Source organism: Micrasema longulum, unplaced genomic scaffold, assembly GCF_059751315.1.
Source record: "Micrasema longulum isolate JH-2025_06_02 unplaced genomic scaffold, ASM5975131v1 h1tg001379l, whole genome shotgun sequence".
Lineage (NCBI taxonomy): Eukaryota > Metazoa > Arthropoda > Insecta > Trichoptera > Brachycentridae > Micrasema > Micrasema longulum.
Window position 1 is genome coordinate 402976 of NW_028278565.1, and position 27773 is coordinate 430748.

The window sequence follows — 27773 nt, forward strand, 5'->3', positions numbered from 1 at the left end:
GGTACCTACCTATTATTATTTTTTGTACACTTTAATATTGTAATTATTTTATCTTGTTTAAAAGAAGAAAGGAGGGAAGGCTGATCTGGGGTTACTCCGTAAGGATCTGCCGGCGAAAGGATTTTTAAGTTCGAGTAAACAAAAAACTTTCAAGAGGCGTAAACTGTAGTTCGAAAAGTAATTGTATTTTTAGTTAATATAAAATTTTTCAGTATATTTGTATCAGAAATGCTATTATTATTGTGTATAATTTATAAAAAATGTATAAATTATGTATAAATTATTAAAAAAATATTATTATTGTGTATAATTTATATTGCGCCATTTTTGTGAAAATTATCTCAAGGGCTTAATAATTTATTATTCAGTGGCGTGATTTTTAAGCAACATGGAATTCAAATAGCAAATTGTATAATTTCCTTACTTTTTATTAGACTAATAATGGCTGCTTTGAATTAACGTATTTTCTTCATCACTTTTTACTCGGTATATTATTAAGTTTTTCTGGGTAACTGTGTCGTGTGTTGTTCACACTCCTCTTCTCGCCGAAAGGTCGGCAAAGGGTGCATACGACACACGGCGCAATAACCTAGAAAAACGCGGTGTGTGCCTAAACGGCCGTAAAAACACTGACTAGTAAATATTATAAAAATGCACACGTTATTCCTATACTAATTCTATCTTACAATGTGAGCATAACTAGTCATAACTTTCGTTTCACACTTTTACAATCATTTTAAAAACGTCAAAGAAAAAGCTCTAAAGATATTGGGATTCATATACAGAACATGTAAACCTTTTAAATATGTACCATCTATAATTTGTTCATACAATTTATTATTTCGTAGTAATTTGGAATTTGGATGTGTTCTGGTCGCTACATTACATAACTCACATTAATTTAATTTAATCTGTGCAAAGAAAAAATCTGCGTAACTTAACATTCAAATGTAATTCGGGCAGAACCCTTCAGTCTGATGATCAGCGCCTAGAACAATTTGTGTCTAGATAAGCTGGAAGTTAGGAGATAGATTCTAGACTTGATGTATCTTTATAATATGATTAATTGTAATATTGGCCATAAATTTTGTTTTGAGAATGTACCTCAGAATGTTTCCAGACGGCGATTGAGACCGTACTGAACAAATCATCTTTTAAACCATCAATAACAGTATGACGCACTTAAATGCATCATCGCGTATGTTAAGATTATAAAATTATGTAGAAAGTAATGCTGATATTGATATCTTTAACGATACATTAATTTTTATTTATTTTATTTTATTTATTTATTTAATGCACACAACACACAATCTTATCATAGCAAAATTACAATTTTTTATGTCCTGACTTATTGGAAAATTCCGTGTTTAGTCGGGACTCTACTATATATAATTTTTTTGTGACTTTTTTTGTGACAATGTATGTAAATTTAGGTCAAAAGTTATAGAAATATTGAAAGAAGCAGATTTTTAACTTTATTATTATATATATTTTTTCATTTCGTTTCGTTTACAATTATTATAATGAACATAATTAAAATTATTGTATTAGGTGTAAACCACTTTTTTGGTGTGGGCATGAGTTTCTTACACTAATATACAAAGAAATTGGCAATATTTGAGTACATACTGTTTGTTTACCAAATAAAATAAATAAATAAAAATAAATAAAATAAAATATAAATCAAAAACATTTATTAAGATATTAAACAATATACAAAATAATCAAAACAATATACAAAATAATAATAAAAATACATAAATAAAAAAATGTGTACTTGTCAAGAAATGGAATGCAGAAAAGTTATTAAATAATACAAAGCAAGTAAGTAATTTTATAATTCAATTCGGTAATTAATTGGTAGTATAAATAAATACAAAATAATTCAATAAAGTAGTAATAGTAACACATCTATATGGTAGAATAAGTAATTTGATAAACATAATAATAAATAATTTTATGCGTTAATTAGCAATAGTTAAAATATAAATTCACAAATTATTAAGCATCACTATTAAATTTGTTCAAGATGATTTACAAATATACGTACATGAATAATAATGAAGACAGCATCGATATTGTATATTTATTCCCGAAGCAATCTTATAAACATTATACAATCAATTATAGGGGAACTGTAACGGAATTTATAAAATCAAATTGTCCCTGATGTTAGTTAGGTAAAATTGTAATAACCTGTTGTAATATGTAAAATTTGTTGTAATAAGTTTCATAATATTAAAAAAATATACTTGAGTAAAAATTTTATTTTTTATTTTTTTATTTAATTTAAAAAAAAATATTTTTAATTTTTTAATAAATTTCTTAAAAGGTACATGTTTTTTAAAAATTATATACATATCTAATTAAAGCATTAAATTAGACGGCAAAGTTTCTTGAAAACATACGAAGAAAAATACTACTTTGAACGACGTACCTAGTTGACATGAATCAACCATGATAAGAGAATTGTGGAAGATATCTGGTTTACTTACCGTCAACGGATCAATCGGCAGAACTGACTGAGAAGAAGCGGATAACTTGAGACGTCATAAAACGACCCAGAAAAATAAAAATATTTTTTTGTAAAAATTATATTAAAAAAATATATATATATGTATAATGACGATCTAGTAAATAATGTGACACAAATGAACTGTGTGTGTTTACTCTGTTCACTAATAGGCTTACGCATTAACATAGGGCTATTAAACATTCGAACACACTGTGCCTACTTATGTATCACCTAAACGGGTTGTTAATTTTTTAATAAAATTATGTATTTACTGATGTGCATAGACGAGATTCTTTCAAAATATAATTTTAATGATTTAATTCTATAAAGCACTATGTTTATTTGCTTAGAAAAAACGGACGTGCTAAATCTAAAAATTCCAGATCGCTCGGTGAACGGGCCCCGGACAATGAGTGGTCTAATTATTACGTTTTGCTCTGCCGTGGAAGATTGCAGAGAGTATCAACCCCTTATGGATACATTAGTTACTCCGTTCACTGAGTAGGTACGGAGTAATGGCGGTAATAAGCGGGATGTCCCCTTTCTAGAAATGCCCGCACCATAATACACGCTATAGATATTATAATAGGTACTCCATACACTGACCGACCGACAAAAAGTCGGTAATTTTGCCGATGCGTTTTGATGCGCCGCCGACTGCAGTTCAGGGCCGGCTCGTGCACCGTTGGTTGAAAAATTACATATTATCTAATCAGTAGAAATATCCTATCGATACCTACATCGGCTATCGTGAAAAAGGTACAGGAATTTGTGTATCTGAGAAGTATGTTTGCTAGGGTTAGAAATACTAAAAACAGTATTAAACGGAGGTTAGGTGCCGGGAACAGGGTGAACCGTGAACTAAAATCAACTTTAGCAAATCAATATTTAGAAATTAGCCTTCGACAATAGAGTCCTTATACAGACCGCCATGTGCGGAAGCGAAGTACGGAATTGAAAAAACAAGGATAGTAGTAGAATGGATGCTGTTGAAATGCGATTTCGAATGCGAATGTGTGACAAATGTCGAGATTCGTGTATTACGTCAGGCAAAAAGCTAAATATGAGTTCTGCATTGGTTTGGACACGTACAGCAAAAAAACGGCTAAAAATATGTACAATGCGAATGTTGATAGCTGCAAAAATCAAGGAAGACCGAGAATGACATGGCGTGATCAAATTCAGCGAATATTTGAGAAAATACATGTCAATAGTCGTTATAAATGCATGAATGTAGAAGAAGCCAGGTCTGTATGCAAAGACAGAGTGATGTAGTGTTATATCCCTACGTACTACTCTAACAGTGTGATAGTTTATTTTTTAGTTTTTCGATAAATACGCATTTAAAAAATACTCATTATTGCCGTCGTATTACACCGAAAGTCGACCCCGGAAAACCCGCACGCACAACTTTTCGAGGGCATCGCATTGTATTTTCGCTCCACCTTTTATTGCCTTTCTAGTCACGGCCCGCCTCTGGTTTAACAGCATCCCCAAACCATTGAAGGCTTCGACGGAGCTTTGCACTTCTCAACACTTCAGTTTACCGCCAGCCGCCGCGGAGGCACAACGCCTTTGTTCACCGGTCTCCTTACACTACTAATACCAGTTCTTCAAACCATCAACCTTCATACTACCTGTTGTGAGGCTTTGTTGACGTTTGGATAAAACTTTTGCAAAAGTTCTTCAGCGAATTCCCCACAAATGGCTGCCGTTACACTTAACTTTTAACACATTTGAAACATTAAAATGGTTTATAATATTACGTTGGATATTAATGACGTTCCGCTTATCTTACACAAGTAAAATATTAAATGTAAGGTATCACTATTGAATGAACGTCTTAATAAGTTATCAACTACAATATTTAATTAATCATTATCAAACGTTTATACTCAACAAAATACAGTGAACCATTACAGAATAAACTGTTATTTATTAACGTTTCGACGAAATTTTTTATCATTACATTACATTAAAATGTATTGATGTATAAGTATGTTTTCTTTTGACGTAACGATTTTTGATGCTAGTTTAGCACTAATAATTGAACATTGACAAACTAAGTAAAATTATTGAAAACATTTGTGATCACAAATATTTGTGATGTTTTTGTGAATTCTTGGTTAATTTCAAAAGTGTTTTTCTTGCTATTGAGTGTTTTCGGAAAATAAGTGTTTCGAATATTTTGTGGTTTGAGTGAATAAAATGTGAGCAGATATAACGTTTTTTGAGCCAACAGCGCGGCAAAGGTGAGATTGATTTTAATAATTTGATTAAATACAAACTGATCTCAAATGAATATTTTCAGTTAAAAAAATATCCATTTTATATTTATTCATTTATTTTAAAGAAACAAACAGTCGACAATGATATATTAACATTTTTTAAAAATACAGTTTAAGACAGACTAGCAAAGTTTCTAAATAAAAATCATACATATTATTAAATTGTGTAACAACAAAAATATGTGTTTTATGTATATTTGTATGAGAGTAAGTGTAGATGTATGTTTATGTGTATTAGTGTGGGAGTAAGTGTTCAGGAGTGTGTATCATTAAATAGTAAGTGGGATCGTATCGCAGCCTGAAATCATCATCATCATTCCCTTTCCGCACTGAATGGTGCATAGGGCACTGCATTGGTACACCAATCGCAACGTATCTTGATCATTTTTGTTACATGAAGGTAAGATGATCAGTCTTACGCTTCAGGCGCCAGTCAGGGACTATTAAAATATTCTAGTGTAAAAACACCCTTTTAAATAATATTTCGTATCAACCATGTCGGGAATCGAACCCGAGACCTTTTGCATGGTAAACAAATACATTGACCATTATTACACCACGAGGCCGACAATAATAAGTCAAATTTATTTTGAAATAAATTAAGGGGCATGTAAAATATATCAATAGATAAAAAAAAACATTATAGTTAGACTAAGAACGATAGAGGAAAGAGTGTTGTGCACAGTTAGTGCTACAGACTGGCAAATGGAATAAATACTTATTTCTTGTCACGCGAAAGGGGACATTCAGATTAATTTTGGAGAATAGGTTAAAAGAGTGTACTTTATTATTTATTAATTTATGTAAATAGCATAATTCAGATACAGTGCATCTATTTTTATGGGTAAAAAATCCATTTTGTTTGGCAGATTGGCTGTAAGTACAAAGCGTTTTATTGTTTTTATAATCTAGGTATTTAAAAAAATTTCCTAGAACATTTTCAATCTTCTCTATGTTTGTAATGTTATATTCTTAGTCTTTATTAAAAAATTTACATCTCTTTAATTCTGACGAAATTAAAGGATTTAAAATAAACATGTTTGATAATATAATACTGGATGTATCAAAAATGATTAATTTACACCTTAATTGGATTGCACTTAATTTGACTTCATGTGTGATAAATTACCTCGGAAGAAAAAATGTAGTGGTTTTCTTCGGGATTATAATGACTTACGGTACTATAAAATTAATTTGATTATTTCATTTTTAGCTACATTCACGACATATTATGCACACATTTTAATTAAGTATGTAGATACGGTGCAGTTTTTATTTTATTTATTTATTTATTATTCCTATTGACACCTATTTTTCTCTACGGATGCGAATCGTAGAGTCGTAGAGAATACAGTAACAGCAAAATATGTATTGAGTTGTGAGAATAGGTATTAGTTAGTTTTACTTTATGAGGAATGAATAAATAAGAGAATGGACTCAGTAAACTTCGAGGATAACTGCCATTAAGCGGAGGTGATATGGTTGATTCAGCCGTATACTGTGGATGCCTCCTGAGAGCCTAAACGACACTTGCCTATTTTACAAGCCATCAGACCCGCGCTTATTAACGCTATTTTCATCGGTACATATCGAGACGGTATAAATGAACATCGATATTTAAGTACAAAAATGTGTGTAATATTCTGTATTTCACACAGAAAACTTAATTTTACTTGGTAGATAAAATTTTAACTTCCGATTAGAATACGGACTCGGGGCCTCAATTATGAACTCTATCTGCATCTGTCCAAATCGAGACGGTATACTTAACTTCTGTACTATCTGTATCTACCTCGGTATGTTCTACCTACTTGTCATCTCGACATCATACGATCGAAACGAACCAATGAATGACCGTAAAAAATAGTTGGCGTTCCTTACTTCATTAACATTTAAAATACTTGTTATTTATATTTTAAATAGGCTTCTGTGATAGAAAGTGCCCACTTCAAAGCAATAATAAACTCCATTAAATCCCAATTCAAGCAAAAAATGCTCGCTTGAACATGATTTTTAAAAGACTTTTGACATTTGCCAAGACGATATGCTTAACGATCGTCTGTATTTATCTACCGAGCGACTACAAAGCCGGCTCCTTTAACGTCTCGATACGTACACTCCGGAAGATAGTAGTAAAACAGACGAAAAAATATAATAACTAATTGTTTTTTATAATGGCAACATTCTTACGCCTAGATACTCTTATATGTCAATAGGGCAGAATGTAGCGATATTATTTTTTGCATCTAGCTACTTGTTTCGGAAACTGACAGTTATGTCAGAATTACTTACAGACTTTTATTAAATTTACTTATTTCTCTCTCATATTTTTATTAGGCTTTTAAGAAAAAAAGTGCCAGCCTTAAAACGATTAAAAATGTAAGTAAATCATAAAAAAAATAAAAAATTGCTCGGTGGATTTTTTTTTTAACCTTTTGATGCGGAGATAAGCGTATCGAGGGGTTCTAGACCCGTCGGTACTCACATGTACTTACATTAAAACTTGATGGTGGGAGGATCAGTAGTGTATCTTAGTAGTCCGACGGGAGACTTTTATCTTCAACTATGGCGTCATACTGAAGCTATGTCATTTCAATGCGTAGATATGTGTACCGTGACGTACGCTTCCCCTTGTTTCATATCGATGTACCTATGAAGGTAGGGGAGGGGGTCGGTAGTGTATCTTCGTAATCGCTAAAGAGAATTTGTCTTCAACTATACCGTCAAGGTGAAGGTATGACGTCTTTATCTTTTCATCATAATCGAGGCTCAGGTTTGTTTTGACGTCCTGGTTGTCCGTTGCTGACTGGTCGTCGGCAGTTCATAATATCAGAACTACGGAACCCGAACCTGACTTCGGAGGTTGGAGGCTCTGTACGCTCCAACGAGGATGCGGACATCGAATGATGATGATGATTGATCGCGGATTAAGTCCGTTCTACCAAATTAATACTAAAAGCACCCACGGTGAAGAGTGAACAAGTTTCCTGTTTAATATTACAATAAAATAAAAGTATAAGTTGTGGCTGATTTTAAAAACGTGTTAATACCTAGGTATGTAAAATGAATGAATTTTTTCATAATTTATTTCAACAACTTAATTTACAAACACGATTCGCGCCAACTAATAACTTGTCAAAGTTTTAATTAAGATTTGCGAAAAAGGATATCTGAGCCCATTAATATAAAATTTATGGCGACTGTAAGTAGCCATAAAGAATACCCCGACATTTTTTATTAGATGCGAAATATTTTGACAGTTAAATGAAAACACGTATAAGAAAAAAATGTGATACATTATCATTTATTTTAGTTTATTAATGCAATTCAAAGAAATGCACATAATAATGATATTACAAAAACACAGAGTAGGAAATCAAATCATTTTTTTTTAATGTTTGATGCACTAACTTTGTGAAACTTCTTGGATAATAAAATATTAAAATTAATTTATTTCTTTTATTTTTATTTGACACTTCTTTAAAAAAAAATAACACTAGGCAAAACACTAGGCTTTCTTCAAGGTTAATTACAAACTAACATATGTCGGCATCGTGGTGTAATGGTCAGCGCGTTTGCCTACCATGTGAGAGGTCTCGGGTTCGATTCCCGACATGATTGGTATGAAATATTTATTTGAAAGGTGATTTCCACACTAGAATATTTCATGGTCCCTGGACTGGTATCTAAAGCGTAAGACTGATCGTCTTACCTTTATGTAACAAACAATGATCAAGATTCGCTGCGATTGGTGTACCAATGCAGTGACCTATTTTTATTTTATTTTATTTGGGAAATGAACAGTTCTACATACATATGTTTAGTAAACAAACAGATATAGTGTATAAACTCAGAACTAATAACAGATTTCCACATAGTATACAAAGTTAGTAAAGAAAATATATTACATATCAAATAAATACATACAATATATACATATATAAATATTATTTTCATGTACACAATAATCAAAGATTTTTTAAATATTTATTCTATGCACTATTAGATGCGGAAAGGGAATGATGATAAACATTATGAACATAAAATGTACTTTCATAATTTGGAGAAGATTTTTGTACGTGAATAATTTTTCTACCTGATCACATAAGACCAGCATATTACACAAAAAAGGAAATACACTAAATAAATCAAAACAAAAAATGATAAATTAGATAAATCAGGCATTTACAAGTTAACTTATCATGACTGTGATTTTATATTAGAAAAACATCATAATAAAAATACGTATACCGTTTTATTCAACTTTTATTTATAAATTTTTACCAGTGACCGGGTTTCGTCGTGACCGACATCGTCAGACTGGTGGGAGACTAAACAAATTTCTATGTTATATACAAGTGCAAGCAGGGGTTGCAAATTATGATTTTATATAGTTATGTAAATCATAGAATTTAAATTAAAATCATTTAAGTTTAAGGTAATAACAATTATGAGAATATAAGTTTTGTTTGAATGTATGTAATAAAAACTCTCCCATCAGTCTGACGATGTTGGTCACGACGAAACCCGGTCACTGGTAAAAATTTATAAATAAAAGTGGAAAAAAAAATAATTCGTATTTTTATTATTATAATTAAAATGCAGTTCTACCAAGGCCCTACTATGTATACATTTGATATAGTTTTTATTTATATTAATTTAACCTCTACATCTGTTTGTATTCGAAATAAATCAAATAAAATGAAATAAATCCACACATAAGCCCCCTCTCTCCTATCTTAGCCACACTCGCTCTACTCTCACTGTGTACGTTTTATATGGTTATTTTATTTTAATCTATTAAATATTTATATTTTACCGATCCAAAAAACACAAAAATAATTAATCATTTAAGTTAAGTTTAAAAAACCGTCTACTTTTACCGCAGCCCACTACCCAATTGTTAAAGAAATTCATATTTCCTGTTTCCATAAAAATATACTATAGAGTATTTACGTACGGCGTCCTAAATAAATATAACCAATAAAATATTCATTTATTTGTCGGTTCGAAAACAAAAGCTGTTAGTACGTTGGTTTAAACTGATTTGTAGTATGGTAAGTGGGGCTGTATAAGTATTTAGCGTCGGCGGCCGGCTATTTTGCATCTTGGTCCCTAATCTAATTCACAGAAATATGCATAATGTCATTATAAAAGTAAAAAAATAAATTTAATATTTTAACCATTTAAAAACTATTATTTTATTGGTGAAATAGAACCAAATCCCTGAACGAGTTTTTTCGACTCGATGGCTGCTCTCAGGTTAAAATCCCAAAAAAGGAAACCAAATTTAGATAAGTCTGGCTCCTTGTGTAGTATTTGGGGCATTCACTTATCATGATTGAGGTCCCGGGTTCTATTCCTGGCATAAGACGTCAAATATTGTTCTCTCATTCAGCATCAAAGTTGTTACTCCAGTATCTCTGTTTAAATCACGTCCGAAGAAACATCTCCTTTCTCTTCCAAAATCTTTTCTCCTTTCCTCTTTTTCCTTTTTTCCCATTGAGTAAAAGAATTGATTTAAGGTAATTTATATACAAATACATTTATTTCTATTTTTACATTTCTTTATTTTTTTAAATTTTCTAGTGAATATGTTTTGTAACTTGAATTATAAATATTAAACTTTTATTTTATTGGTTGGTTGGAAAAAAATGCCATTTTGCAATAAGCCTGCCAATGTACAATTAACACTACGTACAAAAAGTTAAATAAAATATAAAAAAACAACGGCTCGAAATCAGCGTGAAATTATAGAAATATCTGAAAATTCTTCTCTAGTTGACTTCATTTTAATGTCTGTTGACTTTCTGGAATATTTTTTTTAAAACATAAAATGCATCAAAACTATCGTTGATTGAACAAAAACGTGCTCAATGAGCTGTCGAAATGCGACCCCTTGAGGCGAATGTGTGGTAAAACGATGTATAATTGGTGCACAAATGTCGAGATCCGTGAACTGTATAAGGCTGAGATATGCATTATCGACAGAATCAAGAAAGGGGTGTTGCGTTGGTTCAGACATGTAGAGCGAATGGACAGCGAATAAACGGCTAAAAGGACCTGCGATGCGAATGTTGATGGATGCAGAAAACGAGGAAGACCGAGAAATACATGACACCATCAAGTCCATCAAATAAGGAATATTTTTATGTTTAAAAAAAAAATATTTCCTTTTTAATTACCATAAAAAAATACCATATAATCTTTTACCGAATATTTTATTATCTCTTTCTTATGTTACACAAAAATATTATAAGTGTCCATTATTTATTAAAGGAACAAAAATTCATTAACATTTTCTTGTACACCCCACGAACAGGCCATGCCTTTGTGGGATTTTTTGTTTACTATTTTTACTATTAATATGTATTTCATTGCTATGTAATTATGATTTATTTTTTGAATACTCTGTTTTACCTCTTATATATATTGTAAAAAAACAAATAAATTAAAATAAAAAAATCAATTGATAAAATACAAAATACTTGAAGATGGACTTCCCTTAAAACAGTAATTATTTTTGATCGAATGCACAGTGATAAAAGAAGTGGAAACTACATTTTGACTAACTAAAAAATAACCCCAGTCTACGATATTATTCAGGGAATTATTAGCTTAATGTGTGTTGGGAATACAGCCGTAATTGTGTTTTATGGAATTCGTGGTAAATCCAATGTCAACTAGCAATTTTAAACAATAATGAGAAAAGATTACCCATGGAACGGGTAGGTATTCGGTAAAATCGAATGGAGCTTAAGGCGTCGTAAATAACCGTGTTGGAAAATGGGAAACAGTTTGTGGTACAGCGGGGTTTAATCATCGAAGCACAACCCGTCAACTCTTAATTATTATATTTTGGATATTTGTAGCACTAACTTTGTGGTACATTGTTATGCCTTATTTATTTATTAATGACAAAAAACAAGGTTTTTAAACTTTACATATTACATTTTATTACATATTTTATTAGTACGAAATATTCCCAATCAGCTAAAGTGCTAGTATGAGGGGATATTATATATAATAACACAATAGTTTAAATAAAAACACATATATCACATATCACTCGTACCACGGGCTGTAAGAACTGTTTTATTTAGGTGTTTTTTAAGTGTACGTGTTTTGTTTATTTTTTAGATCATTAGAAAGTGAATTGTAAAAATTTATTGCTGTATACAAAAAAATGTTTCTTTTTCTGTTGGTCCTAGGTTGTTCGCAAGTTAAATTATTTGATGCTCTTGTATTTATTTTATGTATGTTGTAGTTAAAATTAAATTTAATATTTGTCTTTATTTTATTCTTTTTCATCTTAAATATATATTTTTTTTCTGTGTAGATCAATTTCTCTAGATTGAGCATTTTTGTTATTCTATATAATTATGTAGTTCTTATATATATTTTTTAAAATTAAATATTACTTTAAGTGCTTTATTCATTGTTCTTTACCTTAGAGGTATAAATAAAATAACTTTGTTTTATGAACCACTTTTTATAAATGAACGTGTGAGATGTCTCAACAATAACTATTTTTTGGAATTTGCTGAACATATTACAACAAATAATCACTCCTTTAATTTTGAAGATGGAATGGAAATATTGCATTTAAATAATAAAACTCTTCAATTAAATTATTTGGAAATTCAACAATGTTTGAGTATGTCCAAATGCTTGCAGACTGGCTGGATTTCCTCCCTAGGGAGTTATTCATATTTAAATTTATTTACTTAAACCAGCGAATGACAGGTCATAAGCACTGTAAATGTCTTGACTTCCATATTCCCTTCTCGAAAATGTTTTCCCTCTCTGTTGAAATATTTTTTTAATTTGGAAATTCTTGAAATTTAAAAAGCTGTAAATTTTTTTTTAAATATTATAAATAATCAGTCAAAGCCCTATTTTTAATATTTTCCCTAAAAAGTCTTACCCTTCTTTTAACACAATCACCCCTTACTCCTCCCCTACTCCTACCAAACCATAAACACAATAACCCCTTCTTTATCCTTATTGACACCCACTAATCTGTTCACTATTTCTTTTACATATTATATGTATGTTTCATCATCATTCCCTTTCCGCACCTAATGGTGCATACGGCACTGCATTGGTAAACCAATCGCAGAGTATCTTGATCTTTTTTTGTTACATGAAGGTAAGGTAAGGTTTTGTACAACAAAATTCTCAAAATAATTCAAACTTTACAAGACTGCTTTCTTCTTCAATCAGACATTAACTCTTTTAACCGATGGTGTAAAGTCAATAAATTAGAACTAAATATTAAAAAATGCAAAATAATGTCATTTCATAGAACAAAACAACCAATTTCCTTCGAGTACCTATTAGAAAACTCCAAAATTGATGTAGTCAAGTCCATCAGAGATTTAGGAGTTGTTTTGGACTATAAACTGACATACAACGAGCATATAGATAATACAGTAAATAAATCACTGAAATTACTTGGCTTCATTAACAGAATATCCTCTGATTTTACTAATGTCCGTACAATCAAAACTCTTTATTGCTCAACTGTTCGCCCTCTTCTTGAATATGCCTCAGTAGTCTGGTCTCCATTCTATGTCAATCGCATAAATCACATTGAATCAGTCCAACATCGCTTGCTTCGAAAAATAGCGTGGATGCTTGGACTAGAGAGAGATAATTATTCTTATGCCGAAATAGAGTCAATGTTAAATATTTCTAGTCTACAAAAACGTAGAACTAATATTGACTCCATATATATGTTCGGCATACTAAATGGTATAATCGATGTTCCATCATTACTGGGACAAGTAAAATTCAATATTCCGACTCGTAGATTGAGAAACAATGAAGTACTGTTCATCGATCAGCATAGAACAAACTATGGCCTAAATTCTCCAATGACCCGCCTTTGTCGTATTGTTAACTCAAGACAGGATCTGGACTTTTTTGGTTTAAGTTTACAACGATTTAAACGAGCACTAAATAAATAGTCCAGATCTTGTCTCGATGTCCCTTATGTTTGTCAATGCTTCTTTCTTTTTTCTTTAAATGTTTTAAACTACTCTTTTATTTGTAATATTTAAACCTTATAAATTGTATACATGGACAATGTCCGTTAATAAATAAATAAATAAATAAATAAATAAATAAGATGATCAGTCTTACGCTTCAGGTACCAGTCAAGGGACTATGAAATATTCTATTGTGAAAACACCCTTTTGAATAAATATTTCAAATCAATCATGTCGGGAATCAAACCCGAGACCTCTTGCATGGTAGGTAAACGCGCCGACCATTACATCACGAGGCCGACAATGTATGTTTAGTAATTATATAACCCTGAAGAGGGCAACGTGCAGTTGCCGAAACTAGTCGGTTGTGTGAATAAAAATTGGTTCATAATGCAAAGTTTTTTTATTTATACCTCTAAAACTTATTTGTTATCATTAATAAAATAACAATCTTTAAGAAAAAAATCTGCAGTTTTTTCCTAAATCAACAAATTTCTTTTATGTTAGGTATTATTTTAATGCAATGAATAGTTAAAAAAAATAGCCTAAAAAGGTGAAACCTGTTTTAAGGCAGATATTTTTTATGTAGGAATAAATTATTTACCAAAGGAAATAAAAATACAAATCGACGGTGACTGCTTTTAACATTTTTTAATAATCATTTATTTCTCATAATTTACTGAAATATTTCAATTTTTGGGGGTATTTTCACCATTATCAACGAGTTGTATATACCTCACTTTTAAATTAAAAACGTGAATTAAGCTGTGGTCTTTAGCGGGACGCGAACCGCAGACCTTTGATCTGAGTCCACAACCCAATTACTCATTATTTCTTTTTTTCAGACATTTTTTTTACAAATTTATAGTCTTAATGTTTCGCGAATATATTTCTCGTCGAACCTGGGACCTCAAGCATGGTCAGCGAATGCGCCAACCACCAAACTACGAGGCGGAGTAAGTCCGAATTTCTACACGATTTCGAAGATTTTTACCTGAGAGTTGCTATCGAGTCAACAACACTAGATTTATAATTATATTTCTGGATTATTGAGGGGAGGCAATAGGCTTGCGAGGACGCGTTAATTTGTATCTCATACGTTATACAAAACCTCAACACTTCTTCTTAGGTCCACCCGTCCAACACGTCCGCTCCGTTTCGACGATATTTCAGACAGAAAAGAATTATTCTCTCGGTTCGCTCCATACAAATTTATATGAAAATTGCCCACCGTAATATCAATTAAAATTAAGAAAGTTTTTTGCGAGTTACAGAATAAATTCAAATGTTTATTATTTTTTCATCGGTTTAATATTGTTTTTCATTTCATTTAAAAAAAATGTTTCTTTTATCTTAATTTTTTTCAGCCAGATTTTGATTTCTCTTTTGAAATATGGTTTGTAATTAGTTAACTGAATTTCACGTGGAAGCATATCAAATAATTTGTCAGGAAAATAATACGTGCACCTACAGTTACACCCGCAGAGACCCTTATTTTGCCATTTATACCCTTAATCAATTGATTTTATCCATAATTATAACATGATTTTAACTCAGACACAAAACAATTATGTCAATATTATGGAGGTGGACTATTATTTTGATTAATAGATTTCTGTATTTGGTAAATTCTTTAAAGAATCAGAAAAGATTAACATGTTTTCAACACACTAGGAAAACGTTCTCAAACAACAAAATCCCAGCGTGCAAGAACGTATATGAAATAAATTTGCAGCTACATGGATTTGAAAGGAATATAAATTTGAAGCAACATCAGTAAAATAAATTTTGACAGTAATTCTGTACTAAATGGTGGACATTTACATAAACAAGAAGATATAAATCTCGGAAGACATTGTAACTTGTAATCCTTATCTTGACTGCGTGATATGCATTATACGAAGGTACTGTACCGTGTGTGGGTTATCTCGTTTGTCACGTGGGAATTTTTATATCTTTTCTTGATAAAATCAACACTCTGTAGGTGCCTTAGATTTACGATAAACTTAGACGAGAGAATTCGGTATTAAAAAAAGCTTTTAAAGTACTATAGTACATACAATTCCCTTCCTATTCCTATGCATAAAATTATAGTGGTTGGTGACCACCTGGGTTTTGCATTTCAGATTCTTTCCAGTGTCACTGCTTTAGTTACTAGCGTTGTTTTAAAAACATTGAAATTATAAATATAATAATTATAAGATGGCCCGGGTATTTTGTTAAACTTACCTACGCACCTACTCAGTTTTTAGACCATAAATACATTTTTGAACAAAACGTTATTATATTCCTTTAAGAATTTACCCTGAAATACTTGACTCAATACACCATATAAAATATTTGGGAATAATTATTGATAAATATTTTAAATAAACAGAACATATAGAATTGTAACACATAAAATAAGAAACTTTCCCATATCTTCAAGTCGATACGTAATATTCCCTAATTAAACTCAATCTTTCTAATCAATAATTTTATGTAACTCAATTACTCAAACACTTATGGCATAATATGATGGGGAGGCACTGATAAATAAATATTAAAACCTCTCGAATCTGCTCAAAAGTCGATTAATAAAATAATTTTTAAAAAGCCCTTCAGGTACTTCAGCGTCAAGTTGTTCGAGGAATTCGATGTATTAGATATAAGGCAATTATATGTATATATATCTCGAATAATTATGTTTGTGAAAGCAAACTATATCAAATGCCAAAAGGAACACTCCCACACTACCAGAAATAAAACTAAAGGACGGGTCATGGGGTCTACTACAAACTCTGAATTCGGGCGAAGAAATTTCAGGTTTCTGGACCCCAAAATATTCAATATGTTACCCAAACATTACAAAACCATGGCCCGAATTCAATTACTGAAAAAATGATTACTGGATTTAGGTAGAGAAAAATCAAAGAACTTACTCAAAAACATTCTGAAATAATAAATTATATATTTAAATATTGTATTACTCTATAATAAATTAACTAGTAGGTAGTCATGTTATTATTTATTTTTGCATGAAAACGTCTGCCTTAAAATAGGTTGTACCTTGTTAGGCAGACTAGACAAAATCCAGAGAAATCTATTACCTAAGTATGTATGTAGTAGATAGAGACATTGTATTTTTTTATTAATAAACCATGATTATTATTGTTGTTATATTTAGCATACCAAAATGCTGCGTTATCTCGTATACTCGCTCCAAAGAAATATTTTTTTTTCTTTACAACATGAATAATGTTGTTTTACCTCACTATTATCAAATAAAAGATATTGGTATTATTTTTTATGCAAATTTCACGTTTAAGTCCCATATTACTAGTATTGTAGATAAATATTGTCTTGTCGAAACTCTAGATATTTCAATAATACTAATGCAATTAGCACATTAAATGATACACTGGTCCGCGGCATTCTAGAATACTGTTTCATAATTTGGGACCCCTCTGAATCAAACCACATCCTTGAAATAGAAAAGGTTCAAAAGCCATTGTTATGATACTTTTATCTTAACGAAAATGATAATTATCCATCACTATTTTTGTCAGGGATGCTGGATTACATCACCTTCGAATCTCATCGTCAATTTTTTCTTAAGAAACATTTCAATAAGCTGATTTCTGGTAGTATATTTATATAATAATCTAATTATACTGAAAGTGATCAGTTTGTATGTTCCCAATAATTACACTAGAGCGAGATCTCACGCACTGTTTTACACACCCGAAGCCATACAAATGCAAGTTGGAATTCACCCATTGACAGGGCGATTTGGTTGCTGAATATGCCTTCTGCGGATGATATTGATCCATTTTTCTGTACATATCGGCAGTTTAGCAGCTATCTGCTTTCTATTCATTAATCTCTAACTTATGTCTACATTCTGCATTACGTGATGGGTTAAACAGCCCGTAAAGTAATACAGACTACAATTGTCAAATAAATAAATAAAATATAATATTTATGTTTTTTGTAGATATTTTTTTATAAAACTTTGTACTTAGTCATTTGGATAAAAATATTAATACAATTCTTTAGTTAAGTTACGCTTTGTTTTTTTAGACGTGTGTTGCATTTAGTACTGTATTGGTTAACCAAAAGCAGCATAGCTAAATTATCTGTTACATGAAGGTAAGGTGATCAGTCCTGCGACCCAGGACGTGTAATTCCAGGAATAATAAAATATTTCAGTTCCCCTTTATCTCATCATTTCCTTGATTTCATCATTCGTAATCCCTGTCATAGACTGATTTCCCACACATTTGTATTAGAGATCGCAATTTATAGCTAGCGTTATGTTAAATATCGGGTATACTACAAGCATTAACATTCTTTTAATAAGTTGTATTTTTGGTACGTCCAAATCCTTAAAGATACGAATGGGGTTTTGTAAAAAGTGTATATTTCTGATTGATTATTAAGATTTTTTTAAATGACTATAAGCTATAAGAAGCTTCCTTCAATCAATAAAACAAAGTTACCAACGCCGATCATGATTTTTTTCTTCGTTCATAACACAGAGACAATGACAGTGATTGCAAACTTTTTCACGTCATGTAGAATCGCTTGTATTTATAGTAGATATAACAGTATTCAAGGCAAAAATAATATTGTTTTACGACCAGTTCCTAATTTTAAAAAAATGTAGATACCTTTGAAGTCCTTGGAAGTCCTTGAATAGGGTTGTCCTACTTTTGAATTCTCCGAAAACTGGTTCAATAGAATAGCAGCTATTATGGTTTTATAAAACATATGAAATGATGTTTTTATTAACTGCACATAATTTTTTTTATTGTTAATGTTTCATACGCTTACCTAATATTATTATTTTTAAGGGCGCAAAAAAAGCAAACAAGATATATACTGCGGGCGTAAATATTTCCGTAAAAGTAAAGTATTTAAATATTTAAAAAATCTACTCGCTTGGGAAAAAAAAGAAAGCTTACTCACATAAATATGGACGAAAACGTTAAAAAAATAATTAATATTCCATCACGACGCGACGCCGACGTTCACTTGATTTTATTTCTTTAATGCTAATAAAATCTAATTAAAACAAAAAACCGGGTTGTAGTCCCGTGAACAGACTCACGGATCAGAGGTACGAGGTTCGAACCTCACTCTACCACAACTTAGTTTCCATTTTCTAATTGTGAGTTATTTATAACTCGTTGGAAATTATCCCGAAAATTAAGAATACAAAAATTAATTTATCTCATTACAAAAAAAATATATACTACTACTATTACCATCACGCCATTTCCCCGTAGGGGTAGGCAGAGAGAATGGACCGCCACACATGTCTATCCTGGCATACAATCCTAGCCTCTTCCACATTCATACATCTTGTCATACATGCCCTTTGGTTCTGTCTGCTTTTGACATGTCCAGAATTAAGATTTTGGTTTATCTGATCATGCCACGTCTTCCTCGGTCGTCCTCGTCTCATATGCACTTGTTTTACCATCCTTTTGTCGTTCATTCGTTCTACGTGACCAAACCATCTCAGAGACCCTTTCTTAATCTTATCAATTATACTTGACTCAGATTTGCACTCTCGCCTGATTTCATCATTTGTAACCCTGTCATATATTGATTTCCCACACATTCATCTAAGAGATTGCATTTCAACCGCGTTCATTCGGTTTTAATCCTTACTCTGCCAGTTCCATGTTTCACTTCCATACATACGTGTTGGGACTAAAACTCCGTTGTGCACTGCCAGTTTAGCTTAGATTGACATATTTTTATTAGCAATTACTGTGCGTAGTGCTCCGTTTATTTTGTTGCCCGCATTCACACTCCTTTCAGCATCTTTTTCTACTCTTCCATTTCTTGAAAACATGCTTCCCAGATACTCAAATTCTTCTACTTGTTCGTATGATGTTATTTAAATTATCACTGTTTTCGCATTCGAAAAAGTAAAAGCAAATTTCATTGTCTCTAGGCAGGCGCCTGCGCCTGAAGCATAAGACTGATCACCTACATAATTATACAATAGATAGTCAAATATTTGTACATATGTATAAAATAAAAGTGTAAATATTATGAATAAGGACAATAATTGTAATCAACAGTGTTGTTGTCATAAACTTGGCATAAAGTTACACTTTAATATAATGGTATAATTCAGATAGGAGTACCATTCTTATTATAGTAGTAAAATAAGGAAGGTATTTTTATTTCAATTATTAATGTATTTGTTTACTTATTTCGACGGCTTACGCTTTTCACAAAGTATAAAATAATTATTAAAAAACAATTATAATGAAACGAAATAACATAACATCTGTACACAAGTGAAGAAAATATACCTAAATAAAATCACAAAAAAACAAAGAAATAACACAGAAAAATTAAACAAGAAATTATGGCTTAGGTATGCAGCTAATTAATAATAAATAAAGAGTTAAAATATAAAAAGTATTGAAGTAACAGAGGCGACGTATCATAGTATAAACAGTAAAATAACTATAACACTTAGTACGTTTTAGATCTTCTGAATAGTAGTAGTAGTCATACGAAATTCGATAAACATTAGACGAAATTCGATAACACTTTCAGTTTCGACGAATTGTACTGGCTAGTTAGTCGTGTCAACCCTGTTTCCATTGGAAGCTCCCAAAAGGATAGGTTCTACCATTTCTTTCTTTATCCTTGGCAGGTAGAAGTGATTAGCGGCTACGAAGGGCGCTCACAAAGGACCAAACCTTTCCTATTGCCTTCTCCAAAACTAGATTCTCTGTTCTCTTCACGAGTCGAGTAGGTAGATGGGACACAGGCACTGTAGGCACATATAACACTATTAAATTACAGGTTAGCGGGTTAGCTCGGGAGCTTTGCCTTCACAACGGGATCCGTCAACGCCGGTGTTTGATATTCACCAATAAATGTTATTACGATACTTAATTTCACTTCGTATTTTAAAATTTTATTTCTTACTTAGAAATTTTGGTAAATAATAACTGATTTATTATTACTGATTTGTAATTTTTATAAAACACTATTTATTTATTTATTCACATTTTTTTGATACAAACTATAATAAATAATAAAAATAATGTGACCTCACTGGGGTTTCCCGTGACGAGGACACTTAACAATATACTTTTTTATAATTACATTTAAGAATAAACAAAGAAGACTAACTTAAAATTAACAAATATTCAGACAGTTTTAAAAACAAGGTATTTATGTACATCTATATGACCAAACCATATTACAAACCATATGACAAAACACACAAATGAAAATATCAAAAACCTAACATAAGCTATACCTACACTTGTGGAGCAGTTGATTTGCAGAAATTAATAGAATATTGAAATATAAATATTTACAAACAAACAAGCCATCACGCCGTTTCCCCGTAGGGGTAGGCAGAGAGGACAGAACGCCATATCACTCTGTCTTTGCATACAGACCTCGCTTCCTCTACATGCATACATCTTCTCAAGTCATGTTCAAGTATTTGATGGACTTGGTCGTGCCACGTCTTTCTCGGTCTTCCTCGTTTTCTGCATCCATCAACATTTGTATCGTAGATCCTTTAAGCCGTTCTTTCGCTGTCCATTCGCTCTACATGTCCAAACCAACGCAGCACCCTTTCTTGATTCGATAATGCAAGTCTCAGCCTTGCACAGTTCATGGATCTCGACATCTGTGCACCTAACATACATCGTTTTACCACACGTTTGTCTAAGGAATCGCATTTCAAAAGCATTTAACCTAATTTCATAATTATTTTTTTTCATAATTCCATACTTCGCTCCCATACATTACAGTTGGCACTAGAACTCCATTGTGAACTGCTAGTTTTGCCTCCTGCTATAAACATCTGTTTGCCGAAGTAGATTTTAGTTCACCGTTAACCCTGTTCCCGGTGCTCACACTCATTTTAATATCTTTCTGTCTTTCCATTCCTAGTAAACATACTTCGCAGATACACAAATTCTTCTACCTGATTCAGAATATCTCCGTTCACACTGATCCCAAATTTAGTTATATTTTCATCCCTTTCAAAAACCATCACTTTCGATTTATCAACATTCATAAGCAAATTGCTTTTCTTTCATACATCGTAGACTTTTGTTTGTTAAGAAAAACATTTTTTTTACTAAAAATTAAAAAATGTTTAAACAGAAAATTATTACATAGGTACAAAATATATTTTCACACATCCATAAGTGTACATAAACATACCACACAAAAGTGCCATACTTACGTCATTTTTTTTATATACCTATCTATGCTTTTTGCACCACTACATGCCGGGAGGCCCAATTACAGTGGTGAATTATTAATTGTTAATACAGAACATCCAGGCTTGAGAAATATAACATTTAATTTTTGCGTTTTACCGGGAATCAAACACGGAACCTTCTGTGCGTGGGTCAAGTATTTTACCCACTAAACAACGGTGGTTGCTTATTTATTTTAAGCGCCTTAGAAGTTCTTTAGGGTAGTGTTGGCAAGTTCAAACCTTATGGTAAATTGCTTTATTATAGGTAGTTTTGTTCACCTTTTATTTCATATCCTATGCGATATATTCTTGAAAGTACAATTTTTTTTTAAAGTAATTTTTAGAAAGAAAAAATCAATGTATGCGGAGGTGCTCGGTGTATTTGATGACTTTTTTATCCTATTTCCTCTGCGAATATCATTTTCTACAATGAATGCAATCAAAACAAATCATCGCTCTCGTTTGACAGATGACCATTTGGCAGCATGTTTACACTACATACATAGTTAATATTTACGAATTGTAAAAGTAAGTCGGCCTCGTGGTGTAATGGTCAGCGCGTTTGTCTACCATGAAAGAGGTCTCGGATTCGATTCTCGAGATGGTTGATATAAAATATTTGGGTGTTTTCACACCAGAATATATCATGGTCCTTAGACTGGTACCTGAAGCTTAAGACTGATCATCTTACCTTCATGCACAATTAAGTGCAGGAAGGGAATGATGATGATGATAAAAAGTAATAATGTTTAAGCAATATTCTTGCGTTAGTAAAACTAAAATCTACTAAATCGGGTTGTGGTCCCTTGGCTAGTATCTCGGACTCACGGATCAAAGGTCAGTGGTTCGAATCCCACTCTACCCTTGATTCCTATTTTCTAATAGTAGAGTTATTTACAACTCGTTGAAAATGGCCCTCAAAATGAAATATTTGCGTAAATTATAAGAACGCAAATATTTATTTTAAAAAAAACAAAAAAAAAAAAAAAATTTAAACATGTTGACTTATTGACAAACTGTTTTTATGTTTGTGTGAAGTCATCAAAAATTGAAGTTCTAAAAAAACTTTATATTGGGATTCGTATTGGTATTATCTATGTTTGTTTTCAATTTTAACCGTTTTTTGGCATTAAATTTCTACTTTCAGTGTTAGTAGACCGCAGCCAAAAATTTCAAAAGCAGGTCGCCCGCAGTGGTGAAAACTTTGGCCATCTATGATATTATATAATATGTATGTGTGTAAAACAAACCTAAAAACCAAAATGTCTCAAAAAGTAACTGTTAGAATTGACCAAGGCCATATTTACAGGATGGCCGGAGATGTGACGTCCAAAGGTAAAACATACGTGCCTCTTATTGAGGAATATCTGAATCACCCTCATGTATGTTTCGCGATTTTGCGTAACTACGCAAAAACTTTCGAGTTTTGATTTTTTTAATGTTTTTTTTGTCTGGAAGGGTTTTTTAGGATTTTTGTTTCCTCAGGATAATTGTGTTAGAAAGTTTGTAAACCAACAAAAAATAACTCTAATAGATTAAACGGCGACACGAGTAGCAGTAAACGGGCACCCTGTATCATGAATAAATACTGTATTTTACCTCCGAGGGATTATTTAATCTGAATTGAGTAAATGGGATTGAATTCGTTTCATAATTTCTAATTTTTTGCGCTAGATGTAGGCATCTGTTTGTATGTTTAAAGGTACGAATTTTCCTTAGTAATTTGCCTCGTGCGCACTTTATAAAGTGTTGCTCCTAATTAGAAAGTAATCCATCATTCGTAATCTATCTCTGACATGATATATTTATGCCTCCCACATCATATGTGCATATTTCTAATCTTTTATGTATTTTTCATGAACTGACTACACTCAGCTACGACTTTATAATTAGGTGGTTTTATGCAAAACACGAATCACCGTCTTAATGAAAAAAACAAAAAAATCCTTATGTGTATTTTGTAACGAACTTATTCAATACCTTTAAATTTGTAGTACCTACTCGTATATCCAGTAATTCATAATATTTACTGGATAATTTTGTAACACAGCATTTTAAGAGGTGAAAACCGATCCTTTTTCATTAAATTTACCGTGACCTGATAAAAACTAAGTAGTCTAGTGACACGGAGTGATCACGGATAACCCAAGAAGCGCTGACGGATTGAGGGAAAAAAACAATGTTTCCCTCCCTGAAGGGAAAGTTTCCCATCGCGTTTGCCAAGCATTAAAAAGAGCATTTGAAGTCATCTTTTTATATCCGATTGAGACATTACTTCAGTTGGGTATTCCACAATCTATATATGATAATCCATTCATTGTAGATATTCAGAGTAAAATTAAGCATCTAAAAATAAGAGGGATAACCATTCAAATATGCTGGATAAGAGGACATGCTGGTATCGTAGGAAATGAGAGAGCGGATGAACGAGCAAGAGCCGCAACTTGTAAAAGAACGGCACCTTTCTTCTCAGAATTTCCCCTTAGCTTTGCTAAACGCTGTATAAAACAAAATACGCAGCAGCGTTGGGAGGATCATTACCGCGCTTCTTCTGCAGGTAAAATCACTAAACTGTTTTTCCCAACGCTGGCTGATGCAGCAAACTTCCGTCATCATCACCAAAGTACTTTCGAAACGACCCAAATTTTTACCGGACACGGAGCTATGAGAAGTTATCGATATAGGTTTAAATTAAGGAATGATGACTATTGTCCATGCGATGATATTTTTTCACAGAGTATAGAACATCTGTTATTTCAGTGCCCATTTTTCAGTTTGCAACGCCATAATCTTGAAGCAGAATGCAGGAAAGATGGAATATCCTTAACAGATATCCACACTGTAGTAAAAAGTAGTTATCACGCGCCATTGTTCTTGAACTTTGCAACAATGGTGATTGGACTCATAAAGGTAATAAACCAAAATCAGTGATCGAACATCCCATTTCCAAGACAAACAAAAACTTTTTTTTTTTCCGAGTACCTTAGCCTTGTACATGACACGTAAGGCTACTAAATACAGGGGTCCAAATATATTAAAAAAAAATAAAAAAATCTATATATGATATAAAAATTGATCGCCGTTGTTAGTCTCGCAAAAACTCGAAAATGAACCAATACCTTGACAAATGCGGTTTTTTGCAAATTTTTTAAATTTACGTGCTCAAGGTTTATAAATAATATAACATCTTCAATATGTTGTGTGGAAAAAAGTTACAAGCAAATAATATGTGTTTTTTATCGATTTTCCAGTGTTGCATTCGACTACAATGCAAATGTTGACAAATTTGGAGGATGTTGTTTTTTTTGTATTTTAACGTTACAAATATCAATTATTTTTAATGGATAATGAATTGATGAATTTCCTTACAATTTCTTACTTTCTACATATTAACTTATTTTTAATGGATTTTTAGTAATGCTTAAATAATTTTAACTGACATTTCATACATTTTTGTTAAACAAATTTATACACAAAATGCACCACTGTTATAATAGATAGATAAGTAGCGCAGAGTTTGAAATTTGCAAAAAGAATTCTATATTTAAAAATGAATTATTTACAGTTTTAGAATTCAACCATAAACAAGTACTTAGGTACGTATTTTTCAATGAAAAGTATTTTTTCTTTTATCCGGATAGTTTTTCCAAGTTTTCGCGATACAATCATTTTTCTTTTCTTTTGTTTCGAATAGAATGTCAAGGTTACGTCAAAACACGACTGGCAGTAAAAGAATGACTAAATTCGCTTTGAGCTTGAGTTGAGTGTTATAATTTTAGAATGCTCAGGTAAAACGCGGTCTGAATTTTCTGCATTAACTCGTATTCCATATTTTCTTCATGGATTATGGCACTAGAGGAATGATTTTAGCACGATTTTGATTTGAGCACGATTTTGATTTTAGCACAATTTTGATTTGAGCACGACGAGGCCTCTTAGCCAATCACGTGAAGAGATAAAACGAAAAATAACCCTTAATACGAATATATAAATAGATAAAAAAAGATAAAAATAAATAACGTGTGTCCTCATTTACGAAAAAGCGTTTGCTGAACCAGCTTAAAACAGGCAAGCCAACGTTCGGGCAGGACAACAGTCTGTCGGATATAAAATTTACATACAGACTGGATTTTCCTTAGTGGGAGGGATTTGAGTGGGAAACTCCTCGATCTTTTTCCGAAATTTTGAGTTTACTGTTTACCATATTGATGTGCCATACATTTGTTTTTTGTTGTGTTTCTGATCCTACAAAATATTTGTGATGATATGCTAATGTGTCTGTGTCAACAAATTGCTCGCACAACTCAACACAGGACTTTTAGTCCCACGGGGTTGGGACTTATGTCTCAAGTAATGTGCAATAAACTGTCTTTAAGTAAATAAATATGTGCATCCGGCAATAATAAAAAATTGACAATTCTTAATGAATATATTTTTTTTTATTTTTATAGATGGCGTCCTTTCACAAGGCGGGACTGTTTCTTTCGGTCCTCGCAGTCCTTGTTTTGATCTTCTCAGCTTGCTGTGACGCTAGGAATGGAACCAAATACCCCCCGGTCAATGGATCCTGGTTGTAAGTCAAATCAAATACCTTATTTATGAAAAAAGCAATTATTTAATAATAATATATTATCATCACGACCTTATCATTTTTATTGTTTGCACCACAACAGGCCAAATTGCGATGACGAGTTGCGATATTAAACTAGTGCTTATTTATAAAAAGCCGGGTAAAATATTCGAATAACCTGGCAAAACTAACAAAATTTCCACGTACTTTAATTTAAAAATCGGTCAGATGGTAAAATAATCGAATTCTAAAATAAAATTTCTTGTGAATTTGCTTGTTACATATGAAATGTGATCCAAGCGTATTCCCTTTTAATCCCAGCAGTATTTTGAAACTTGCGAACGATACAACACGGCATAATTTAATTTAAATCGGCAGTTGCGTACTTAGCGACGTCTACAGAGTACCTAATGGCCAAAACGTAAAACTACTCATTTGTAAGTAGTTTGGTCGGATTCAGTTTGATGCGCATATGCGGTTTCTGGACTATTCTAATTCTATGATTTAAGTAGAAAATAAACAAAAATCCGGTCTATCATGTCGAACAGATGATCAAAATATGCTGCTTGGTTTTCCTATGTTGTGTCCTATGCACTATCAAGTGCGGATAAGGGCATGATTACGATGATGTAATAGGTAAAACAGTAGAGGTATCCGATTTCCGGTCATCCGGATTACCAAATATCCAGATCGTTGTAAAAAATATAAAAAAAACAGAAGTTTGTAATTCTCATTTAATTGTGTAATTAATTTTGCTGTATAATATGTTTAAGTAAGTTTTTAATGTGATTCCAATTCGCTGTATTAAGTCGAAAGCATGAATTAATCCGGATACTCGGAATCATAATGCACTTTATTTCAAAAGATTTTCATCCGTTTTCTTCTTTTTTTATCCGATATTATATAGCTAAGCGAACAAACACATACAAAAATGTGCTTATTAAGCTAGGGTTTCCTAGGACAGCGGTGCCCGTATTTTAACGGCCGTAGTGAACGGTGATGCAATGGACAGCCGTCGTAAAGGTGACTAGAGTGTGGTTTTCTAGGAAAACGGTGTTATCAACACCATTTAACACCGTTTTCCTAGGAAACCACTCTCTAATCACCTTTACGACGGCTGTCCACTGCATCACCGTTCACTACGGCCGTTAAAATACGGGCA

At 31.9% G+C, this 27773-nt stretch overlaps 1 protein-coding gene across 1 annotated transcript in view; it reads left to right on the forward strand.

The window, feature by feature from the left end:
• Nucleotides 1-4081: 4081 nt before the first annotated feature.
• The window catches only part of LOC148275608 (protein Wnt-5b-like), a 160186-nt gene continuing 136494 nt past the window's right edge, over nucleotides 4082-27773 (forward strand). Inside the window, exons 1-2 of the mRNA XM_088235469.1 lie at nucleotides 4082-4770; nucleotides 26493-26614. Coding sequence (XP_088091595.1) covers nucleotides 26493-26614 — 122 coding nt within the window. The 5' untranslated portion in view covers nucleotides 4082-4770. The remainder of the gene's footprint in view (nucleotides 4771-26492; nucleotides 26615-27773) is intronic.